Here is a 20,774-nt window from a genome sequence, read left to right as displayed (position 1 = left end):
ATCTAAAAAGGCATACGATCTAGTCTATTCTACTATAACACATTTTGATCTTATCAATTAGTTAACATGTGAATGGCAAGGGAAATGGTATCAGTTCAAATTAAATTTTTATTTATTCATACATAATTTTTCTTAGCCAAGGGAATCAAAAATAGCAGTATTATAAACTTATATCATTCAGAAGGAAAGCAAAAAGCCCTGAGCTCAGCTGCTGCACAGAAAGGCTCTCTTTCAAGCTGCTAAAAACTAATGCCTACACTTTGGTGTGTATGGACTCTGTCTCCAGAGAAGCACACTACCAGCCTTTCACAGCTCTGGGCTCAGGGCAGGCTGCACTTTCTTCTATGATAGGTTTCATGGCAGCTCCCCTGGTTAGGAATTCTTCTTGCTCACCTCCATCCCTACACAAAATTTATTTTTTATATTCCCTGAGGTATCCTCAGCCATGCTAGGCTGTCTATCTAGATTATTTAGGTAATCTTCCAAGGTACCTTTTAAAGTTTTTGTTTGTGCTCTGGTTACAAAGATGAATAGGTTTCAAGAAGAGTATCCCAACTTTTCTCAGAAGCCTATTATTTTTAGGGTAGCTTTTAAAGGCTACAATGATTTTCAGGTGCACAAATATGTAAGAGCAAATATGCCTTTATTTTTCAGTGCTATATTATTTTCTCTCAAACAGCTACTAATACTTCCAGTTGAATAGCTTAAATGTAGTTTTTATCAAACATTCTACTTCCAGGTACATTAAATAAAATTTTGTCATTACAAATGCATACCTAGGTTATAAGGTATTAATAATAACACGAAGTATTTGTGATTTCATATTAGCTAATTTGGATGACTATAATGAGCAATCAGAGAATATTTAGCCAAGGAAAATTCACTTGTGTTTTCAAACGCTTCTCATGAACCTAGCATATTTTCCATTTCTATGAAAGGTTTTTAAAAACTGGGTTGGCATGGCCGGGCGCGGTGGCTCAAGCCTGTAATCCCAGCACTTTGGGAGGCCGAGGCGGGCGGATCACGAGGTCAGGAGATCGAGACCATCCTGGCTAACACGGTGAAACCCCGTCTCTACTAAAAAAAAAAGATACAAAAAACTAGCCGGGCGCGGTGGCGGGCGCCTGTAGTCCCAGCTACTCGGAGGCTGAGGCGGGAGAATGGCGGGAACCCGGGAGGCGGAGCTTGCAGTGAGCCGAGATCGCGCCACTGCACTCCAGCCTGGGCGACACAGCGAGACTCCGTCTCAAAAAAAAAAAAAAAACTGGGTTGGCCAGGCACGGTAGGTTGCCTGAGGTCAGGAATTCGAGACCAGCCTGAGCAACACAGCGAAACCCCGTTTATACTAAAAACACACATACACAAAAATAATTAGCCGAGCATGGTGGGGTGTGCCTATAATCCCAGCTCCTCAGGAGACTTTTTTTTTTTTTTTTTTTTTTTTTTGAGACGGAGTCTCGTTCTGTCGCCCAGGCTGGAGTTCCTCAGGAGACTTAAGCACAAGAATCGCTTGAATCCTGGAGGTGGAGGTTGCAGTGAGTCAAAATTCTGTCTCCAGGAAAAAAAAAAAGTGGGATGACTTTTTTCATTAAAAAATAAAGAACCAGAAAGCAACAATAATATAATTTTGCTATTCTGGCTTCCATTTTTAAGTTACTAATTTTATATATGCACAGTATTAAAATAAATGCAAAACAAATGCCGGTTATTAAATAAGTATCTGTCAACTTGTGAATATTTTCTAGTTAAAAAAAAGTATCTACACAATTACCAATGAATTATTCTTACACATTTTTCTTCACTTTTGTTTATAAGCTTACATGTTTTTTAAAAGATTAAATAGAAACTAACAGTGCTAATTTTACTCTTTTCTGAACACATAAAGCAGATAACACATATATTTGTGGTAACTTTTCAAAAACATTAAAAGGTTTTAGGCAACAAGTATAGAAAATTCTTCTGAAATACCGGGCTTTGTAATCAATTACAAACCTAACACCACCGATACTTATTGACAGGTTATTATATATAAGGCATTATGCTAAGTGCATGCCTTATACCTTATCTGATCCTATACCATTAGGATTCACATATTTTACAGGTGAGAAAACTGTGGCTTAGAGATATTCAATAACTTGCCTAGGATGAGAGAGTGTCTCACACCTAAAGTACATGATCTTGACTAATATGAAGTCACACATCAAGCAACTTAAAAATGTCATGGTTTAAGAAAACTTCTAAAAAAATTTTTGTATTTTTAATATATTAGAAAATGAAATTCAATTCTGAAAGCTGATGAAAAAGTTAGAAAGTACTAATCAAGGAAGAAATCCTGATATATGACCATCTTTTAATTACCTAGTTTTTTGGGTTTTGTTTTTAAGAAATAAGTTTTTTCAATTTATTTTTAAAGATGCAATCTGACTGTGTTGCTCAGGCTGGTCTCAAACTCTTGGGCTCAAGCAATTCTACCGCCTCAGCCTCCCAAGTAGCTGGGACTACAGGAAAGTGCCACCATATCCAGCTAATGAACTAGTCTGAGGGAAATCCATCAATTCAGCATTAAGGAATTCACAATCTATAAAGCACTATGTGCTCTCTGAGTACAACTTTATCCCTAAGGATTCTGTTTGCCACCAAGAGAAATTTCTAAAGCATTTATGGTAGCAGAATTAAGGAATTATAATACCACAGAATACCAACCAAGGCACCAGCTGCATAAAGCATTGCTTGATCATTAAGAAAATCTTTCTTTGCAGTATGATAGCAACTGTAAGCCAAATCATAATGCTGCACCAAAAAACATAAGTCAGCCATCTTCCTGATTTGAAGTTCTGGTGCTTCTGGTGGATACCTGTAAATACAAAAGAAAATAATGTATAATTTATTACCCCCCAAACCACTATAAAATATTTTAACAAGCTGCCATGTTCTTCTAGAATATGAGGAAAACTAATGCTATTTTAAAGAAATTCTACCTCCAACTAGAGTGTCAATTCTCAAAAATACCTGGAAACAGTTCCTTGTTTCATTATTTATAGCCCTGAGAATGTCTCAAAGGCAGGCAACATTTTCTCCATGGTCGAATAATGAAGTAAATGGTTAATTCCAAGTGACTCACATTTATATACAACCAGGAGAAAAACTAAAATCCAAAATGTATTAATTATATTTTTCCCTTAAAATGGTTTTTTGTGTAAAGCAAAATTTATTAAATAGAATCATCAAGTCATTACATTTTAGATATAGAATAGTTACTAATGAATAACTAGTCTAACTTCATTGTTTTACAAATAATGAAACAGACCAAAAGTAAAGTGACCTTATCATTTGTTTTTAGATGTCCAAGTACTTAGTTTTTAAAAAATTAATATGATTTACTTAAGAGTCACTCTTCTTATTTACCTGAATTTTCACCAATAAGAAACTAAGAAATTAAAGAGATAGCTATCTTCTGCAGGATATCATACAATCAAATACTAGTCAGAAGTATACAGAGGAAAAACAAAAACAACACTTTACTCACAGCAAGCCAGATGTATTTTTCAGCTCATTAATGCTCTTTTCTGGAACTTTACTGCCACTAAACCATTTTTTAGTTGCAGAAAATAGAGATCGACTCAAACCTTTTCTTGATATTAGCTTGAAAAAAGAGATTAAATATGTTGACATATATAATTTAGTATTTTTCTTTTACATAAAAAAATTTTAACTAAAAAGCTTTAATAGCAAATGTTCATTTTAATAAAACTGATTTAAAGAAAACTGTCTAATATGCTGACAAAATCCTAGTGAAAATGAATCAGCCTCTTCTAGAGTTGAACAGAATTTCACCACAATGAAGTAATTTTGAGAAGTCTTAATACTGGCCTATCTTAAAACAAAAACAAAACAAAACCTCAAATACATTTATTAATTCTTAAATTTACTATTTACTTAAATTTTTAAAATACGAATCCAAAAAAATGAAACCTTACCTGATCGTTTAATTGCCTAATTGTTTTCTCTATATGTGGCAAGAGGCCCCGAAATGTGAACTCTTGTATAAACTGTCGAATTCTATCATGATCAGTAAGTGTTAAACATGCACCATGAATTATTCCAGTATTTCCTTTCTTTGTTTCATGTAACGATGAAGCAGATCTTACATGATCTGGGCCATCAATACTGTTAGAAGGGTCACTGGATTGGTCCAACTGAAGTGGGTGAGCTCTAAAGTTATTTGGTAAGCCATCTACTGAAAAAGAGATATGTCTTTTACTCTCAGAATGCAACAGAAAATAGTGATAATACTACCATACTGCTAAAGAAAAAAAAAAAGCAGAATGTTAAAATCCTTTCTTTCTGTATACGTAAATGTGTAAGATAAAACAGCAGTAACATCCTGCAGCCCCAAAATTAAAGAGCTTGAGTTAATATTTGTTTTGGTACCTGTATTAGAAATTCGCAAATTCGTATACACCAGGAAATGAAGAAAAATACTTTATTTTAAATACTATAAAGAATGACTTTTAAATGGCATGACTAAGCCATAAGAAAAAATATAACAAAAAAAATTTTTAGTTATCATTATGAAAACTATAATTTAAAATCAGAAATAAAGCTCTCAAAATCATGTAAATTTTTTAAAAATTAATGCTGTACATCATATCTTCCCTTGCTTCAAAATGTTTTAAAATAAATCTATACACTATTCATATACAATAAATTTTTAAGTGTCAAAAACAATCAAAACTCAAGTGGCTCAGTAAAATCTTCAGAAGAAAAACTAACCTGCCCAATTTCTTTCTGTATTATGAAACTCTCCCCCATCTTTTATCTATAAAGCTTAGCATGATCTGACAACAGTGCATATTTTCAATCAAAAGAGAAACTTAAGAGAAAATATATCAAGACCTTTGACTTCGTTATCTAATCCATCCAATGAAAGCAAGTTATTATCAGAATTCTTATTTGAAGTTATAGTACAAGGGCCATCTTCATATGATTCCTATCAAAATAAAATTTAAAAAGCATTAGCAGTTATACTTAATCATATTTAATATACTATCAAATCCATCAACAACTATGGTTATTCTGCTGTTGGCCTCATTTATTTGCTACAGTGAGCACTTTCTCCAAATTCATAACTTCTTCCACAGATCTTATTCTATCACTCCAACTCACACCTACTATATTCTTAAATCCCCTTTCACATTCAAGCTACTATCCTAATTCTTCTTAATTCAAATTATCTCTCAGGATATCTACTTATATATGATATGTATACATACGAATGTCATACAAGCACATACACATGCTTATGCATCTTAAGTAAGGAATAATGGCAAGAGAGATGGACTACCAGAGTCAGACAGGGAAAGAAGAGAGGCACAGGTATGAAATTTTTTGGGTCACAGTTTAAGCAGGTTAGAGTGAATTCCGAATATATTGAAGTGTTTTAGAAAAATATCTAACGCAATGTTTATTTGTGCAAAGTAACTGGTTTCTCAGTTAACAAAAAAACACTTAAACTAAAAATACCCAGACTACTCTACAAGACCAGTAAATATGATATATTATTCTGAGTGTCACGCTTTGAAGGAATTTACATAAACTGGAACTTAAGAAGAAAGTGACCAGGACAAGAAAGTCTGAAGCCACTCCTTGAGAAAGAGTTGCAGAAACTAGGCATATTTAGACTGTAAAAATATAAAAGAAGATATGAGAATTATTCTTCTATATTTTGAAAGTTATCTTAACAGAAAACTGACATAGTCACCCCCAAAGGATCAAGCGTACAAGCAAAGATCAAGAATTTATGGTTGATTCTCAAGCAAAATGAGAGAATTTTTGGGTGATCAGATACGCAATAGGTCACTTAATAAGAATACAGTGAGTACTATCAATAGATGCAGTCATTTGTAAGTTTAAAAAAAATTAAAGCATTAGATCAAGCACTGGATGTAAAACCTCCAAACTAGTCTCCAACTTTGAGCTTCTGGGATTCTAAGGCATAGATTTCTGATATTTCTGCCTTCTGTGAAAAGTTCTCATACTGGACAATCTTCTTTATGTTCCCCTTCACAACCTTAGGTGAATGAACTCTAAAGTGAATTTTTTTCAGTACTGTTCTTATTCTTAGAATGGCCCTAAAAGACCATTTTTAAAAATAAAGTTCCTTCACATCCAACTGGTGTTTCTTTGCTCAGAGACTTTTCCCCAGCATTATCCTAAAGAACGTCAGTAATCACCTCAATTCTAAAGTCAGTAAAATACCAGAATAGCACTGCATCTAGATTTAAAGATTCCATTTATGAGACAGAAAAATAAGGCAAATAGACAGATTAAACAATACTTATATTAGAAGACTGAAAATTACATAAGCTTTATAATTGATTTTTTAAATGTCACACAAAGAGTGCATAATACAGTTTAATTGAACAATATAAATATATTTTCCATTTACTTAAGAATTTCTGGGCCAGGCGCTGTGGCTCACGCCTGTAATAGCAACACTTTGGGAGACTGAGGCATGCAGATCACGTGAGGTCAGGAGTTCAAGACCAGCCTAGTCAACACAGTGAAACCCCGTCTCCACTAAAAATGAATCGCTTTAACCCAGGAGGTAGAGGGTGCAGTGAGCCGAGATCTCGCCACTGCACTCCAGCCTGGGTGACAGAGTGAGACTCTATCTCAAAAAAAAATATTCTGGCCAGGTGTGGTGGCTCATACCTGTAGCCCCAGCACTTCGGGAGGCCAAGGCAAGGGATCACTTGAGGTCAGGAGTTCGAGACCAGTCTGGACAACATGGTGAATCCCACCTCTACTAAACATACAAAAATTAGCCAGGCATGGTGGCGGGAGCCTGTAATCCCAGCTACTCGGGAAGCTGAGGCATGAGAATCATTTGAATCCCGGAGGCAGAGGTTGCAGTGAGCCGAGATTGTGCCACTGCACTCTGGCCTGGGCAAAAGAGTAAGACTCCGTCTCAAAAAAAAAAAAAGAATTTCTTCTAGGCTGGCATGGTGGCTCACATCTGTAATCCCAGCACTTCGGAAGGCCAAGGCCTGGGAGACAGAGTGAGACCCTGTCTCAAAAAATAAATAAATAAATAAATAAATTCTTCTAAACAAAAAACAGAAACAGTGACTCTTGATTATCTGAACTAAGCATATGAACTTGGCATTTGACGACTACCAAGTGGCATTGTACCTTAGAAGTCTGACAAAACATCAAATCAACTTAAGTCAACAGGACAATCAATCTTATTCCAGAACTCGAGGTTAAGAAAGGAGTAATTAAGAAACAGTAACTCCTGAGAGTACGGAAAGAAGGGAAATTAAGGGAAAGTTGGAGGGAAATGCCCATCCACCTAAAAAGTATGAGTTCCCGAAGGTGGCTATAAAAGCATGTTGAAAAGGTAGGAAGGAGGCTGGGCAGGATGGTTCATGCCTATAATCCTAGCAATTTTGGAGGCCAAGGTAGGCAAGATCACCTGAGGTCAAGAGTTCGAGACCACCCTGACGAATATGGTGAAACTCTCTCTGTACTAAAAATACAAAAATTAGCTGGGCATAGTGGTGTGCACCTGAAGTGCCAGCTACTTGGGAGGCTCAAAGAGGAGAACTGCTTCAACCTGGGAGGTAGAGGGTTGCAGTGAGCCAAGATTGTGCCATTGCACCCCAGCCTGGGCAACAGAGCGAGACTCTGTCTCCAAAAAAAAAAAATTAGCCGGGTGTGGTGGTGGGTGGTGGATGCCTATAATCCCATTTACCCAGGAGGATGAGACAGGAGAATCGCTTGAAACCAGGAGGCGGAGGTTGCAGTAAGCTGAGATCATGCCACTGCACTCCAGCCTTGGTGACAGAGACTCTGTTTCAAAAATAAAGAAAAAGAAAAAGAAAAGAAAATGTAGGGACCAACCCCAGAGCATGCAGATAATAAAGAATTGACTATAGGCATTCATAATGAATTAAACTGACAAGACAAAAATTCTAGCCGGGCGCGGTGGCTCAAGCCTGTAATCCCAGCACTTTGGGAGGCCGAGACGGGTGGATCACAAGGTCAGGAGATCGAGACCATCCTGGCTAACACGGTGAAACCCCGTCTCTACTAAAAAATACAAAAAACTAGCCGGGCGAGGTGGCGGGCGCCTGTAGTCCCAGCTACTGGGGAGGCTGAGGCAGGAGAATGGCGTGAACCCAGGAGGCGGAGCTTGCAGTGAGCTGAGATCCGGCCACTGCATTCCAGCCTGGGCGACAGAGCGAGACTCCGTCTCAAAAAAAAAAAAAAAAAAAAAAAAGACAAAAATTCTATTCTGCATGTCTAGCCTATCTAATTCAATTCTTAATGTGTAATTCACTTTTCATCTTTTAAGAATAAAGAGATCAGGCCAGGCGCAGTGGCTCACACCTGTAATCCTAACACTTGGGGAAGTTAAGGCGGACAGATCACTTGAGGTCAGAAGTTAGAGACCAGCCTGGCCAATATAGTGAAACCTCACCTCTACTAAAAATATAAAAATCTGCCTGGAATGGTGGCGTGTGCCTGTAAATCTCATCTACTTGGGAGGCTGAGGCAGGGGAATCACTTAAACCTGGGAGACGGAGGTTGCAGTGAGCTGAGATCATACCACTGCACTCTAGCCTGGGCGACAGAGCAAGACTCTGTCTCAAAAAAAAAAAAAAAAAAGAAAAAGATCAATATGTTACACAACTGAAAAGAGTGCACATAAGGGATTACTGTAGTTAGTTAAAAACAGCTTTAAACCACTGATCTAAAAGCTCACCTCTGACAGATCAAAACTGATCAGATCCCACATAATTAATAATTATACTAGTTAAACCAAAATGTAAAACCATAAGTATAGTTTTTGTGGTTTGCTTCATTTTATTTTATTTTTTACATATACCTGGTTTTGAATACTATTTTTCTGGAGATACTGACTCCAAGGATCTGGTATCTGTTCATCTGATGCTCGATTAGATGTTCGAGAATTAATTTTAAGTAAATAGCAACCCTGAGTTCCATATTTCTGTTTCATTTCTTCATAAATTGATTCAGCTCTAAAACAGAAAATGGAAAAAAATCTGAAGTAAAAGAGGAGTAGGCCTTAGGCAATAATAGATACTAAAGTAGTACAAAAATAACATTAAAATAATCCCCAAAAAAGGCAGAACAGAAAATTAGGACAGAATAACTTAAAAGCTAAAACAAAAATCATGATCGCAATTGAAATTTAGCTAGCTTAGACACCACCTTAAAGCAGTTACCAAAGTGTGTTCCATGGAATAAAATTCTGCAACATAAACTCCTCTGTGTTATTCAAAGAGAGAGCTCTGGTGGTCACACTAGCTTGAGCAGGAACTACAGCAAACAAAACAAGTGCTTTGACCTGGCGTGGTGGCTCACGCCCATAATCCTGGCACTTTGGAAGGCCAAGGTGGGAAGATCACTTCAACTCAGGAGTTAGAGACCATTCTAGGCAACACAGGGAAACCCCATCTCTACCAAAAATAAAATTAACCAAGAATGGTGGCACACACCTGTGGTCCCAGCTGCCCAAAAGGCTGAGGTGGAAAGACTGCTTGAGCCCAGGTACTGCACTCTAGTCTAGGCAACAAAGTGAGACTCCCATCTCAAAAAAAAAAGGAGGAAAAACAAGAAAAAAAAAACCTGGAAAACTTTAAAGCACATTCAAATGCAAATACTAATACTATGTAAGCAACAAGCCTAGCACTAAAAAATTATGGCTGGATAAGTAAAATAGTTATAGAAAATTTGTATAAATACAGATGTATGTGTGTGTGTACACACACTCAAGGACAATAAAGCAAACTCCTGCTTACATTACTAATGATACTGCTAAATCTAAGAACCATTCATCTGATACTTGAATTACCTCAAATATTCTAGTTACAACCATTCAATATGGAAGACACACTCCAAATTCAACTGACAGAAACTAATTCTAATAGTCATTTCAAATTTTTTATATTAATATAGTAGTACAGCTTACCCAACATGTTACAGACATTTCAAAATATCCTAAAGATTAGAAATCTTCAGAGTAATTATTTGGATCTACAGAGGAAAATTTAATAAAAAGATGGTGGCCCATGCTCAAAACAAGGGCAGGTAATAATTATTACACTACATTTCCTCAGTGGCACTAAGGCATCAGAATAGTTTCAGACAAAACATTAATCTGCTCCATACCTTGAACCAAAAGCCAAAATAAGCTCCAAAGCCATACAAGTAAAATTACTGTGTTTACCTTATTTTTCAAGAACTTATTTTTAAAGACAATCTATTCACATATCCTAAATACAAAAGGACTACTGCAAACAACAAATAATGAATATTAAAGGAAACATTTAAAAATATTTGACTATTTCTAAGACTATGAAAAATATCAAGGCTATAAATATGAAGTCACAAGAAAGTGGACAGTAAAAAAGTGCCTATAAGCAAGTCAGGAAGTGAAAAGTGAGAGGGAAACAGAAAAGAACAAAGAAAGATAAATAATTTTATATAAAACCAGAAATAACAGCTAAGATCTACAGTTGTGAAATGACAGGTGTTTCTGTACAGACTGTAAGAATTATACATTAAAAAGAAAGTGTGGGTAAGCATATGAAATCTAACATAAGGCCAGGCGCGGTGGCTCATGCCTGTAATCCTTCCACTTTGGGAGGCCAAGGCAGGCAGATCAGCTGAGGTCAGGAGTTCCAGAGCAGCCTGGCCGACATGGTGAAACTCCATCTCTACTAAAAATACAAAAATTAGCCAGCCATGGTAATCCCAGCTACCCGGGAGGCTGAGGCAGGAGAATCGCTGGAACTCAGGAAGCACAGAGGCTGCAGTGAGTCAAGATCGTGCCACTGTACTCCAGCCCAGGTGACAGAGTGAAACCCCGTCAAAAAAAAGGGGGGGTGGGGGGGCCAGGCGCGGTGGCTCACGCCTGTAATCCCAGCACTTTGGGAGGTTGAGGTGGGCGGATCACCTGAGGTCAAGAGTTCAAGACCAGCCTGGACAACATGGTGAAACCCCATCTGTACTAAAAATACAAAAATTAGCTCGACGTGGTGGCGGGCACCTGTAATTCCAGCTATTCAGGAGGCTGAGGCAGGAGAATCGCTTGAACCCAGGAGGCGGAGGTTGCAGTGAGCCGAGATCATGCCACTGCACTCCAGCCTGGGTGACAGGGCAACACCCTGTCTCAAAAAAAAAAAAAAAAAAAAGAAACCTAACATAAAAAAAACCTGGCTGTTGAATATAATGCCAGGATAAAATAAAGTTAAATGCTTTATTAATAAAATTCACATTAAACTTTTACATTCTTGTATCAAAAATAAATCCAAAATGTAAACAAGCTTTCTCCAAATTAATGTTAAATCATTTAACTGGAAAAAATCTTTAATTAAAAAAAAAACTTACCTCTGTTCATTTCCTGCACTTACATCATGTAAAAGTACATAATATTTAAGTGTATTTGGTATAAACCACTTGGGGTAGGAATAATCACTGTTGTGCTGAATTCGATGCTGTTCTTGTGACAACTTTGAAAACTGTTCCACAGGTTCAGCTTCACTAGATGACGCTACCAACATACCTTGTAAACCATATTATTAAGGTAATTATCGCTTATTACTCAATGATAAATATTATCCTATTGAGATAAACTTTAAGTTTTTTTTTTTTTGAGACAAAGTCTCGCTCTGTAGCCCAGGCTGGAGTGCTAGTGGCACGATCTCGACTCACCACAACCTCCGGCTCCCAGGTTCAAGCGATTCTCCTGCCTCAGCATCCAGAGTAGCTGGGATTACAGGTGCGAGCCACTGCACCCAACTAATTTTTTGTATTTTTAGTAAAGACGGGGTTTCACCATGCTGGCCAGGTGGTCTTGAACTCCCGACCTAAGGTAATCAGCCCACCTCGGCCTCCCAAAGTGCTCGGATTATAGGCATGAGCCACCGCTCCCAGTGATATTTTCTCAGGTAATCCAATTTCATAGGTTTTCACTGCAAGCACAAAATAATTTCTCCAACACTCCAAATAATACTCCAGATAATTCTAACAGATGTTTTTGTTGACAGTTTTTTAGGCCTTTATAATAAGGAAACTCACAAAAATAAAAATGGACAACTGTACAGCTTCAACAGAATGACTTCTGCTGCATCTTGCTTCTCTCCATTCTATCTCACTGCAGTTACAAATTTCATCCTACCTCTTAACTTTCGTCAGTAACCGCATTAAGAAAACTAAGCCACAATCATCAAAAAAGAATACCCATTAAAAAATTACTAAAAATATCCAAAATTATTTTTCATGAGTCTTAGGATAAGCAGTCAATTCTGAAGCAATCAGCGAAAGCAGTTAACATTGTTTACATTTTCTTTCTCAAATGGCTAAAAAACTTATTAAGCATGAAATATTCAAGCTGGGGGCTAAAGAAAAATAAGCAAGCCCTCTGTAGTCTTATTTTACAACCAAAAACTAAATTGGTTAAAAAACTGTTATAGCAGTCCTATATCTAGGAGGCCATTTAACAAAATAACAAAGACTCCATGCATCGTCAATCAATAAAAAATAATTTCTCTATTCTCTATATCTTCAACAATTTTCCCTTCATTAACTATTTCTGAGATTAATAATTTCCAAAATATTTTATTTTAGGAGAACATAAGTGTCAAAGGATACATGCTAAATAGTGGTTCAGAAATTCATGATCCGACGCTGGCATCGACTGAAGAAAGGTTTCTCTGTAAGACTCAAACCATGGAGTAGTGGCTAAAATTAACAATATACAAAACAGTTAAAATTCTTCAATAGAATCAGTTTACAACAGACAAAATTTCAAGTCCATATTCCTAAAAGGTGTAAAAAAAAAATTTCTAACAGTAAACAAGCATTTTTCACCTGTGCTTTCAGATGTACATGTGTGTACATATAAACTGTGTATAGGGCCTGGCACGGTGGCTCACGCCTGTAATCCCAGCACTTCGGGAGGCCAAGGTGGGTGGATCACCTGAGGTCAGGAGTTCAAGACCAGCCTGGTCAACATAGCGAAACCTTGTGTCTCTACTAAAAATACAAAAATTAGCTGGGCGTGGTGGCACGTGACTGTAAATCCCAGGTACTCAGGAGGCTGAGGCAGTAAAATTGTTTGAACTCAGGAGGTGGGGGTTGCAGTGAGTCGAAATCACACCACTGCACTCCAGCCTGGGTGACAGAACGAGACTCCATCTCAAAATAATAATACTAATAATAATAATAAACTGAGTATATATGTACACACACCTTTTAAGCCATTCACAAGAATATATTCACACGAGAATATATTCATATATTCATGAGTATATATATTTGCAAAAATAAAATTGAATTATTCCCAAACCTACTGTTCCCACAACCTACTTACCTATTAATGCTCTAAATATTATCTACATGAGTAAAAAGATTATTTCTTTAGAACTGAAGTTCTGTGACCCTGTCACTAATCACACTGCCATAAGTAGATCCTTTTCAGAAATAACACTTAGCATAGAGGTTCTCAACTGAGCATGATTTTGACCCCTAGGAAACATCTGGCAACTTCTCAAGATATTTTTTGTTATCGGTTCTGGGGTAGGTGGGTTATGCTACTGGCATCAAAGAGGTCAGGTATAATGCAAAATATCTCACAAGACAAGACAAGACAGCCCCCACAATAAAGAAGTATCTAGCTCAAAATGTAAATGGTGGTATGGTTGATAAATCTTACTTTGTAATTTGATTACTTGAATATGACAGTAACAAAGCCTCTTTAAATGAAATTTCAAAGTACACTTACCTTATAATCAAATACAAGAAGTGTATTTTCATTGTTTGTATAAAGGTATACAATGTGATTCTTAAAAAGTCAACTCTCTTGTTCCACATCAAGTATTTTGTATCACAACTATTCTTTTTATTTGAACTTATGTAAAACTTACGTAAAACTTAATGTTAATAAGTTCTGGTTTCACTAGGTTTTAAGCAGATTATCTATATCACAGTTTTACTAAAAGGACTCCATTCCTATGCTGATTTATGCTGATTATCAAACCTTATATTCCTTTTGCTTTCATCTTAACCACTGAAAACAGCAAATATGTTCTTTCTGCTTACATTATAATACTATATTAAACAAATGGAAGGGCTGAAGAAAAAGTCATTCATCTTAACCAAATAGCATTCTAACCTGGTCCCAAACATACAGAAATTTTAACTCCAGCAAATGCCTCACGAGAATGACCCATATATTACATATAGTCTGATTAGGAAAGCAACTACTATCACGATTTCATGTTCATTGTTATAAAAGAGGAAATAGGCAGGGCATGATGCTTCACACCGGTAATCCTAACACTTTGGAGGCTGGGTACGGTGGCTTATGCCTGTAGTCCCAGCACTTTGGGAGGTCAAGGCAGGCGGATCACTTGAGGTCAAGAGTTTGAGACCAACTTGGCCAACATGGTGAAACCAACGTGTTAGAGCGAAACTCCATCTCAAAAAAAAAAAAAGAAATTAGCTGGGCGTGGTGGTGCACATCTTCAGTCCCAGCATTCTCTTGAGGTGTAAATAAATTATGGCCCATCCATTGAAAAGATACATTAGCAGCTGTAAAAGAACGGGGAGAACTCTACATATTACAACGAAGTGCTCTTCCAGATATATTAAGTGAAAAAAGCAACAGCAGAAAAGTATGTATTTTTGTGCAAGAAAAGGAAAATATGAAGAGCCATACCTATATTTGCTTATAGTTTCAAAGAGAAGTAATAGAATACATCTACTACATTTAATTATCTATACAAGAGAGAAGAGAAAGAAGAGAAATAAGAAAGGAGAGGGATCTACCAAGTTTTGTGAATAAAGAGATCTTTAGGCCAGGCGCAGTGGCTCACGCCTGCAATCCCAACACTTTGGGAGGCTGAGGCGGGTGGATTACCTGAGGTGGGGAGTTTGAGACCAGCCTGACCAACATGGAGAAACCCTGTCTCTACTAAAAATACAAAATAATCTGAGTGGGTGGGGTGATGCATGCCTGTAATCCCAGCTACTCGGGAGGCTGAGGCAAGAGAGTCGTTTGAACTTGGGAGATAGAGGCTGCAGTGAGCAGAGATTGCACCACTGCACTACTCTAGCCTGGATGACAGAGCGAGACTCCGTCTCAAAAAAAAAAAAAAAAAGGTATCTTTGAGATTTGATTCAGTCAGAAAAGCCTCTAATCCACATTGTCAGCCTTGGAGCCTTCTGCACTGTATAATGTAGCCTTCTCATCTCACCTTCTGGAAAAGGGAATGTGATTAAATATTTCATTTATTACTCTTTGATTTTCTTGTATCTGGGTTCTACTCTCAGGATGAAATTATCCAATTACTTATATATTTAGAGGAAGAAATGAAGGGGAAATTCAAAATGTTTATGGCGCTTTCTTATTGCCTGAAAATCGAATAAAATCAAATTTAACAGTTGTTCCCTCTAATAACGCAAAAGATCTTTTGAAAACTATATTGCATGAGTGCTTCTGCCTCTTTAAGACAAAAGAAGAATGAAACCCAAAACTGTCATTTTTTTTAAAAGTTCATCATAAAAGTACTAAAAGAGTTAACTGTAATTAGATTGTTATTGTGTTTTAAATAGGTCTACGTGTTTGAGGGAAAAAAAAGAAGGGACATGAATAGAGGACAAGCCTCCTCTCTATCTTGCTTTATATAGTTTTGACTTTGAAACGATGTGAATGTACACATAATGAAAAATAAAAAGCAAAATACATACACATACAGACATACACAGACATACTATTAAATTGAAATAATAACTTTCTAAATACCAGTAGTAACTAGTAGCTTGTGGCTGGGTATAGGGGCTCACACCTGTAATCCCAGCACTTTGGGAGGCTGAGGTGGAGGGATCACTGGAGCCCAGGAGTCAGAGACCAGCCTGGGGAAACATAGTAAACCCCGTCTCTACAAAAAGTACAGAAATTACTCGGGAGTGGGACATGAGGTTGTAGTGCTGGCTACTCAAGAGGCTAAGGTGGGAAGATAGCTTGAACCCAGGAGGTCAAAACTGCGGTGAGCCGAGATGGCGCCACTGCACTCCAGCTTGGGCGACAGAGCGAGACCTTGGCTCAAAATGAACAAAGAAGAAAAAATTTTCTTGCACTTATCTTGGGATAAAAATCACTATTTTCCTCATACCCTTTTCCATCTCTACATGTTCTTTGTCTGGAATTGAAATAGCAACCATGTTTTCCTACTAAAGTTTTCTGGCCACGTTCAGTGGCTCACGCCTATAATCCCAGCACTTTGGGAGGCCGAGGCAGGCAGATCACTTGAGCCCAGGAGTTCGAGACCAGCCTGGGCAACATGAGAAAACCTCATCTCTACAAAAAATGCAAAATTAACTGGGCATGGTCACCCATACCTGTAGTCCCTGCTACTCAGGAGGCTGAGGTATGAGGATCACTTGAGGCCAGGAGGCAGAGGTTGCAGTAAGCCAAGATGGAGCCACTGCACTCTAGTCTGGGTGACACAATGAGATCCTGCCTCAAAAAAAAAAAAAAAAGACCCATGCAGAGTGTACTGTTTTGGTAAGGAAAGGTAATATGGTCTTCCTTCCTTTTAAAATAAGATCCAGCCCAAAATACACCATTCAAAGACAATGCTTGGATTTAATAGATAAACATGTACGAGTAAACAGAATAATGGATGATAAAATAGATAAAAGTTGAAAAGGCATCATTAGACCTTCCTCATTTTAGAAAAATTAGACATGTCAATTGGGACAAATACAAAATAGTACTTAAGTGGAAAAAAAAGACAATAGATACGAAGTAGGTGAGAAAAATCTAGAAAACTGAGACCATCACAAGAAATCCCTGTATATAACAAAGACTTTCAACTCCAGCAATGTGTCTTTCCAATTACTGTACCAAGAAACAGTAGCTTTCAATGACCGATCTGAAGAAAACACGGCACTGTTAAGCTTATGAGGTAAATATCTAACATCTATTTCTTTAACAGAATGAATGAAAAGTATGCTGACTCACATTAATGGTGAAAATTAGAAGCATACATTGAATATGTAAGAATTAATACCTTATTAAAACGGATAAAACCACTTTTCTATGATCTCCAAAGAGTATTATTCTGTTATAATTAAATTTTACTAAAATTAACTTAGTACTTCATCATATCTCATTCTCAGTCTTTATGGCCAACACAGAAATAAAGCTGAAAGGAGGTCCCTTACAGTAAAAGGGAAAGAAGCTAAAAAAAAAAAACCTGTTCTTCTGGTGTGTAGTTTATCCTACTTGAGCCCAGGAGTTGGAGACCAGCCTGGGTAACACAGTGAGACCTCGCCTCTAGTTTTAAAAATAATAAGGCCAGCTGTGGTAGCTCATGCCTGTAATCTCAGCACTTTGGGAGGCCGAGGTGGCTGGATCACCTGAGGTCAGGAGTTCAAGACAAGCCTGGCCAACCTGGCAAAATCCCACCTCTATTAAAAAGTACAAAAATTGGCCGGGCGCGGTGGCTCAAGCCTGTAATCCCAGCACTTTGGGAGGCCGAGACGGGTGGATCACGAGGTCAGGAGATCGAGACCATCCTGGCTAACACGGTGAAACCCCGTCTCTACTAAAAAATACAAAAAACTAGCCGGGGGAGGTGGCGGGCGCCTGTAGTCCCCGCTACTCGGGAGGCTGAGGCAGGAGAATGGCGTAAACCCAGGAGGCGGAGCTTGCAGTAAGCTGAGATCAGGCCACCGCACTCCAGCCTGGGCGGCAGAGCGAGACTCCATCTCAAAAAAAAAAAAAAAAAAGTACAAAAATTAGCCGGGTGTGGTGGCTCATGCCTATAATTCCAGCACTTTAGGAGACTGAGATGGGTGGATCACCTGATGTCAGGAGTTCGAGACCAGCCTGGGCAACATGGTGAAACTTCATCTCTACTAAAAATACAAAAAATTAGCCGGGCGTGGCGGCGGGTGCCTATAATCCCAGCTACTCGGAGGCTGAGGCAGGAGAATTGCTTGAACCCGGGAGATGGAGGTTGCAGTGAGCCGAGGTCACGCCATTGCACTCCAGCCTGGGCATTAAGAGCAAGACTCTGTCTCAAAAAATATATATATATAAATTAGCTGGGTGTCGTGGTGGGCACCTGTAATCCCAGCTATTTGGGAGGCTAAGGCAGGGAGAACTACTTGAACCAGGAGGCAGAGGTTGCAGTGAACCAAGATTGCACCAGTGCACTCCAGCCTGGGCAAAAGAGCAAGACTCCGTCCCTCCCCACCAAAAAAAAAAAAAAAAAAAAAAAATGGCTGGGAGTGGTGGTCACACCTGTAATCCCAGCACTTTGGGAGGCCAAGGCAGGTGGATCACTTCAGTCTAGAAGTTCAAGACCAGCCTGGCCAACATCGTGAAACCCTGTCCTCTACTGAAAATACAAATAATAATAATTTTCTTTTTTTAATCTGCCTGAAGCAGGAGAACCCGGGACGTGGAGGCTGCAGTGAGCCAAGATCGCACCACTGCACTCCAGACTGGGCAACAAGGGGGAAACTCAGTCTCAAAAAAAAAAAAAAAAAAATCTGCCTGAAGAGTTAAGCTACAGTAATTGCCTCCACCTGCTTTTAAATGCAAATAGCAATCAATCCTCCCATATGAGGAGATGCTGGCAGGGACCTGAGAATGCAAGTAATATAATTAGATAAAACAATCTCCCACAACCAAATCGTAACTACACTGTTCCTATAAATGATCTGCCAAACCACTTCAATAGAAAAAAAAGGCCCAGGACACAGATAGCCAGAGAGCAGATTTGAGAATCCTTCTCTGGATAAACTAAATGGCCTCAAAGAAAAAAAAACTATAAGCCATAAAAATTGGGCAACCCTTAAACCTATTCTTAGCCTTACCACCCAATAAAGAAGTCTACTAACTGGTAAGTTTTCTTATACTCAGTCAGGGTTTTAATGTCTCAATTTGAAATAGAAAATAATGCATGGTCTTACCAAACATTTGAGGTAAGTGTCCAAAATGAAAAAATCAAAACAAAAATAATATGAATGTTAAAAAGGCACAGGATAGAAGAAAACTTAAAAACAAACAGCCAACAACAATTTATTACTATCTTCAGAGTTAAGATACTATAACATAAAACCTGAATAGGATGGCATAATAAAGGAAAATCTAGAGAGGAAAACAGCTCCAAAAAACCCACAAAAAGACATCAAACATTAAAACTTCAATAGAAGGGTCAGAAGATCAGCCTGTAATCCCAGCACTTTGGGAGCCGAGACGGGCGGATCACGAGGTCAGGAGATCGAGACCATCCTGGCTAACACAGTGAAACCCCATCTCTACTAAAAATACAAAAACTAGCCGGGCGAGGTGGCGGGCGCCTGTAGTCCCAGCTACTCGGAGGCTGAGCAGGAGAATGGCGTAAACCCGGGAGGCGGAGCTTGCAGTGAGCTGAGATCCGGCCACTGCACTCCAGTCCGGGCGACAGAGTGAGACTCCGCCTCAAAAAAAAAAAAAAAAAAAAAAAAAAAGAAGGGTCAGAAGACAAAGTCATGGATATTCATACCCAGAAAAATAAAACAAAAAGACAGAGATAGACAATTTGAGAAAAAAAAGGTAAGAACATTAGAGGACCAACACAGGAAGTTCTACATCCAACTAACAGTAGTTTCAGAAAGAACAGAGAAAACAATAGGGGAGAAATTTAAGAAAAACAAGACAGTTTCTAAGGACTAAAAAGTGCATGACCAGACTGTCAAAAGAAGCTGTCCAGTAAAATAAGTGAAAAAGGAGTTATAACCCCTAACATGAAATTTCAAAATAACAGGGATAAAGACCTTCAAAAACTTCTAAAAGCTGGAGGGTTGGGGGTAATACATATAATGGTTCTAGCTTTTTTAAGAGCAATGCTTGAAGCTAAAAGAAAGTGGATCAATTCTGAGAAAAATGATCTATAACAATGTACACAGTCAAACCATCGATCAACTATATAAAATAAGAAAACTTTCCAACATTCATTCCTCAAAAATTTTATTTTCCAAGCACCCATTCTCAGGAAGCTACTAGAGATGTCCTTCACCATATTAAGGAAATACACAAAAAATATATATAAATGAAATACTACAGAGAAGTGAAGGGAAGGAAATCCTCAGGATGACAGCTGTGGAGTGGGCCTTGGACAGCAACCAGTCCAACATAAAACTGAACACCATTTCCCAAATTTTATTGCATCATATTCTGTTTCAGAGGTTTTTCCTAATCAACCCTTTCCCCTGACCAAAGTATTTTTTTAAACAACACCACAATTGTATCATGTATCTATTTATGCATGGAGACCCTTTGGAGAGCCACAAACCCTTATAATAGCTAAGACTTTTTTGTCCCCTAAGGACCAATTTTTATCACATAGGCATGATATCATCCTTAATGAAAATGTATGTAGTAACAAGAGAGATTTCTTGAAGGAGCTCCTGATAAATGGGTTATTTGACAAATTAATCTCACAAGTAGAAAATCCAACCGAAGAAGTCTGAGAGACTAGCAACAGACACAAAGAACTGAGCAAGATGTTTTGTGTTTTTGTGTATGTGTGGTGTTTTTTTTTTGAAGACTGAGTTTCACTCTTGTTGTCAAAGCTGGAGTGCAATGGCGCGATCTCGGCTTACTGCAACCTCCACCTCCCGGGTTCCACCACGCCCAGCTAATTTTTTTTGTATTTTCTAGTAGAAACAGGGTTTCTCCATTT

At 38.0% G+C, this 20,774-nt stretch overlaps 1 protein-coding gene across 4 annotated transcripts in view; it reads right to left on the bottom strand.

Annotated features, from left to right (window-relative positions):
- Positions 1–20,774, bottom strand: part of TRAPPC8 (trafficking protein particle complex 8) — a 117,557-nt gene that overhangs the window by 76,477 nt on the left and 20,306 nt on the right. For 3 of the 4 annotated variants that reach the window (XR_004429214.1, XM_033178051.1, XM_033178054.1), the window contains exons 3-9: positions 12,685–12,774; positions 11,422–11,596; positions 8,894–9,047; positions 4,897–4,990; positions 3,978–4,237; positions 3,527–3,642; positions 2,704–2,854 (exon numbers count right to left, since the gene is read on the bottom strand). Coding sequence is in view for 3 of the 4 variants with exons in the window: in XM_033178051.1 (XP_033033942.1) it covers positions 2,704–2,854; positions 3,527–3,642; positions 3,978–4,237; positions 4,897–4,990; positions 8,894–9,047; positions 11,422–11,596; positions 12,685–12,774 (1,040 nt within the window). In the remaining variant the exon portion in view is untranslated. The remainder of the gene's footprint in view (positions 1–2,703; positions 2,855–3,526; positions 3,643–3,977; positions 4,238–4,896; positions 4,991–8,893; positions 9,048–11,421; positions 11,597–12,684; positions 12,775–20,774) is intronic. The other variant, XM_033178052.1, reaches the window with a different exon arrangement.

Source organism: Trachypithecus francoisi, unplaced genomic scaffold, assembly GCF_009764315.1.
Source record: "Trachypithecus francoisi isolate TF-2019V2 unplaced genomic scaffold, Tfra_2.0 Lachesis_group19, whole genome shotgun sequence".
In the NCBI taxonomy this organism is placed as follows: domain Eukaryota; kingdom Metazoa; phylum Chordata; class Mammalia; order Primates; family Cercopithecidae; genus Trachypithecus; species Trachypithecus francoisi.
The sequence above is the reverse complement of the archived record's forward strand: the minus strand, read 5'-3'. Positions and strand labels throughout refer to the sequence as shown.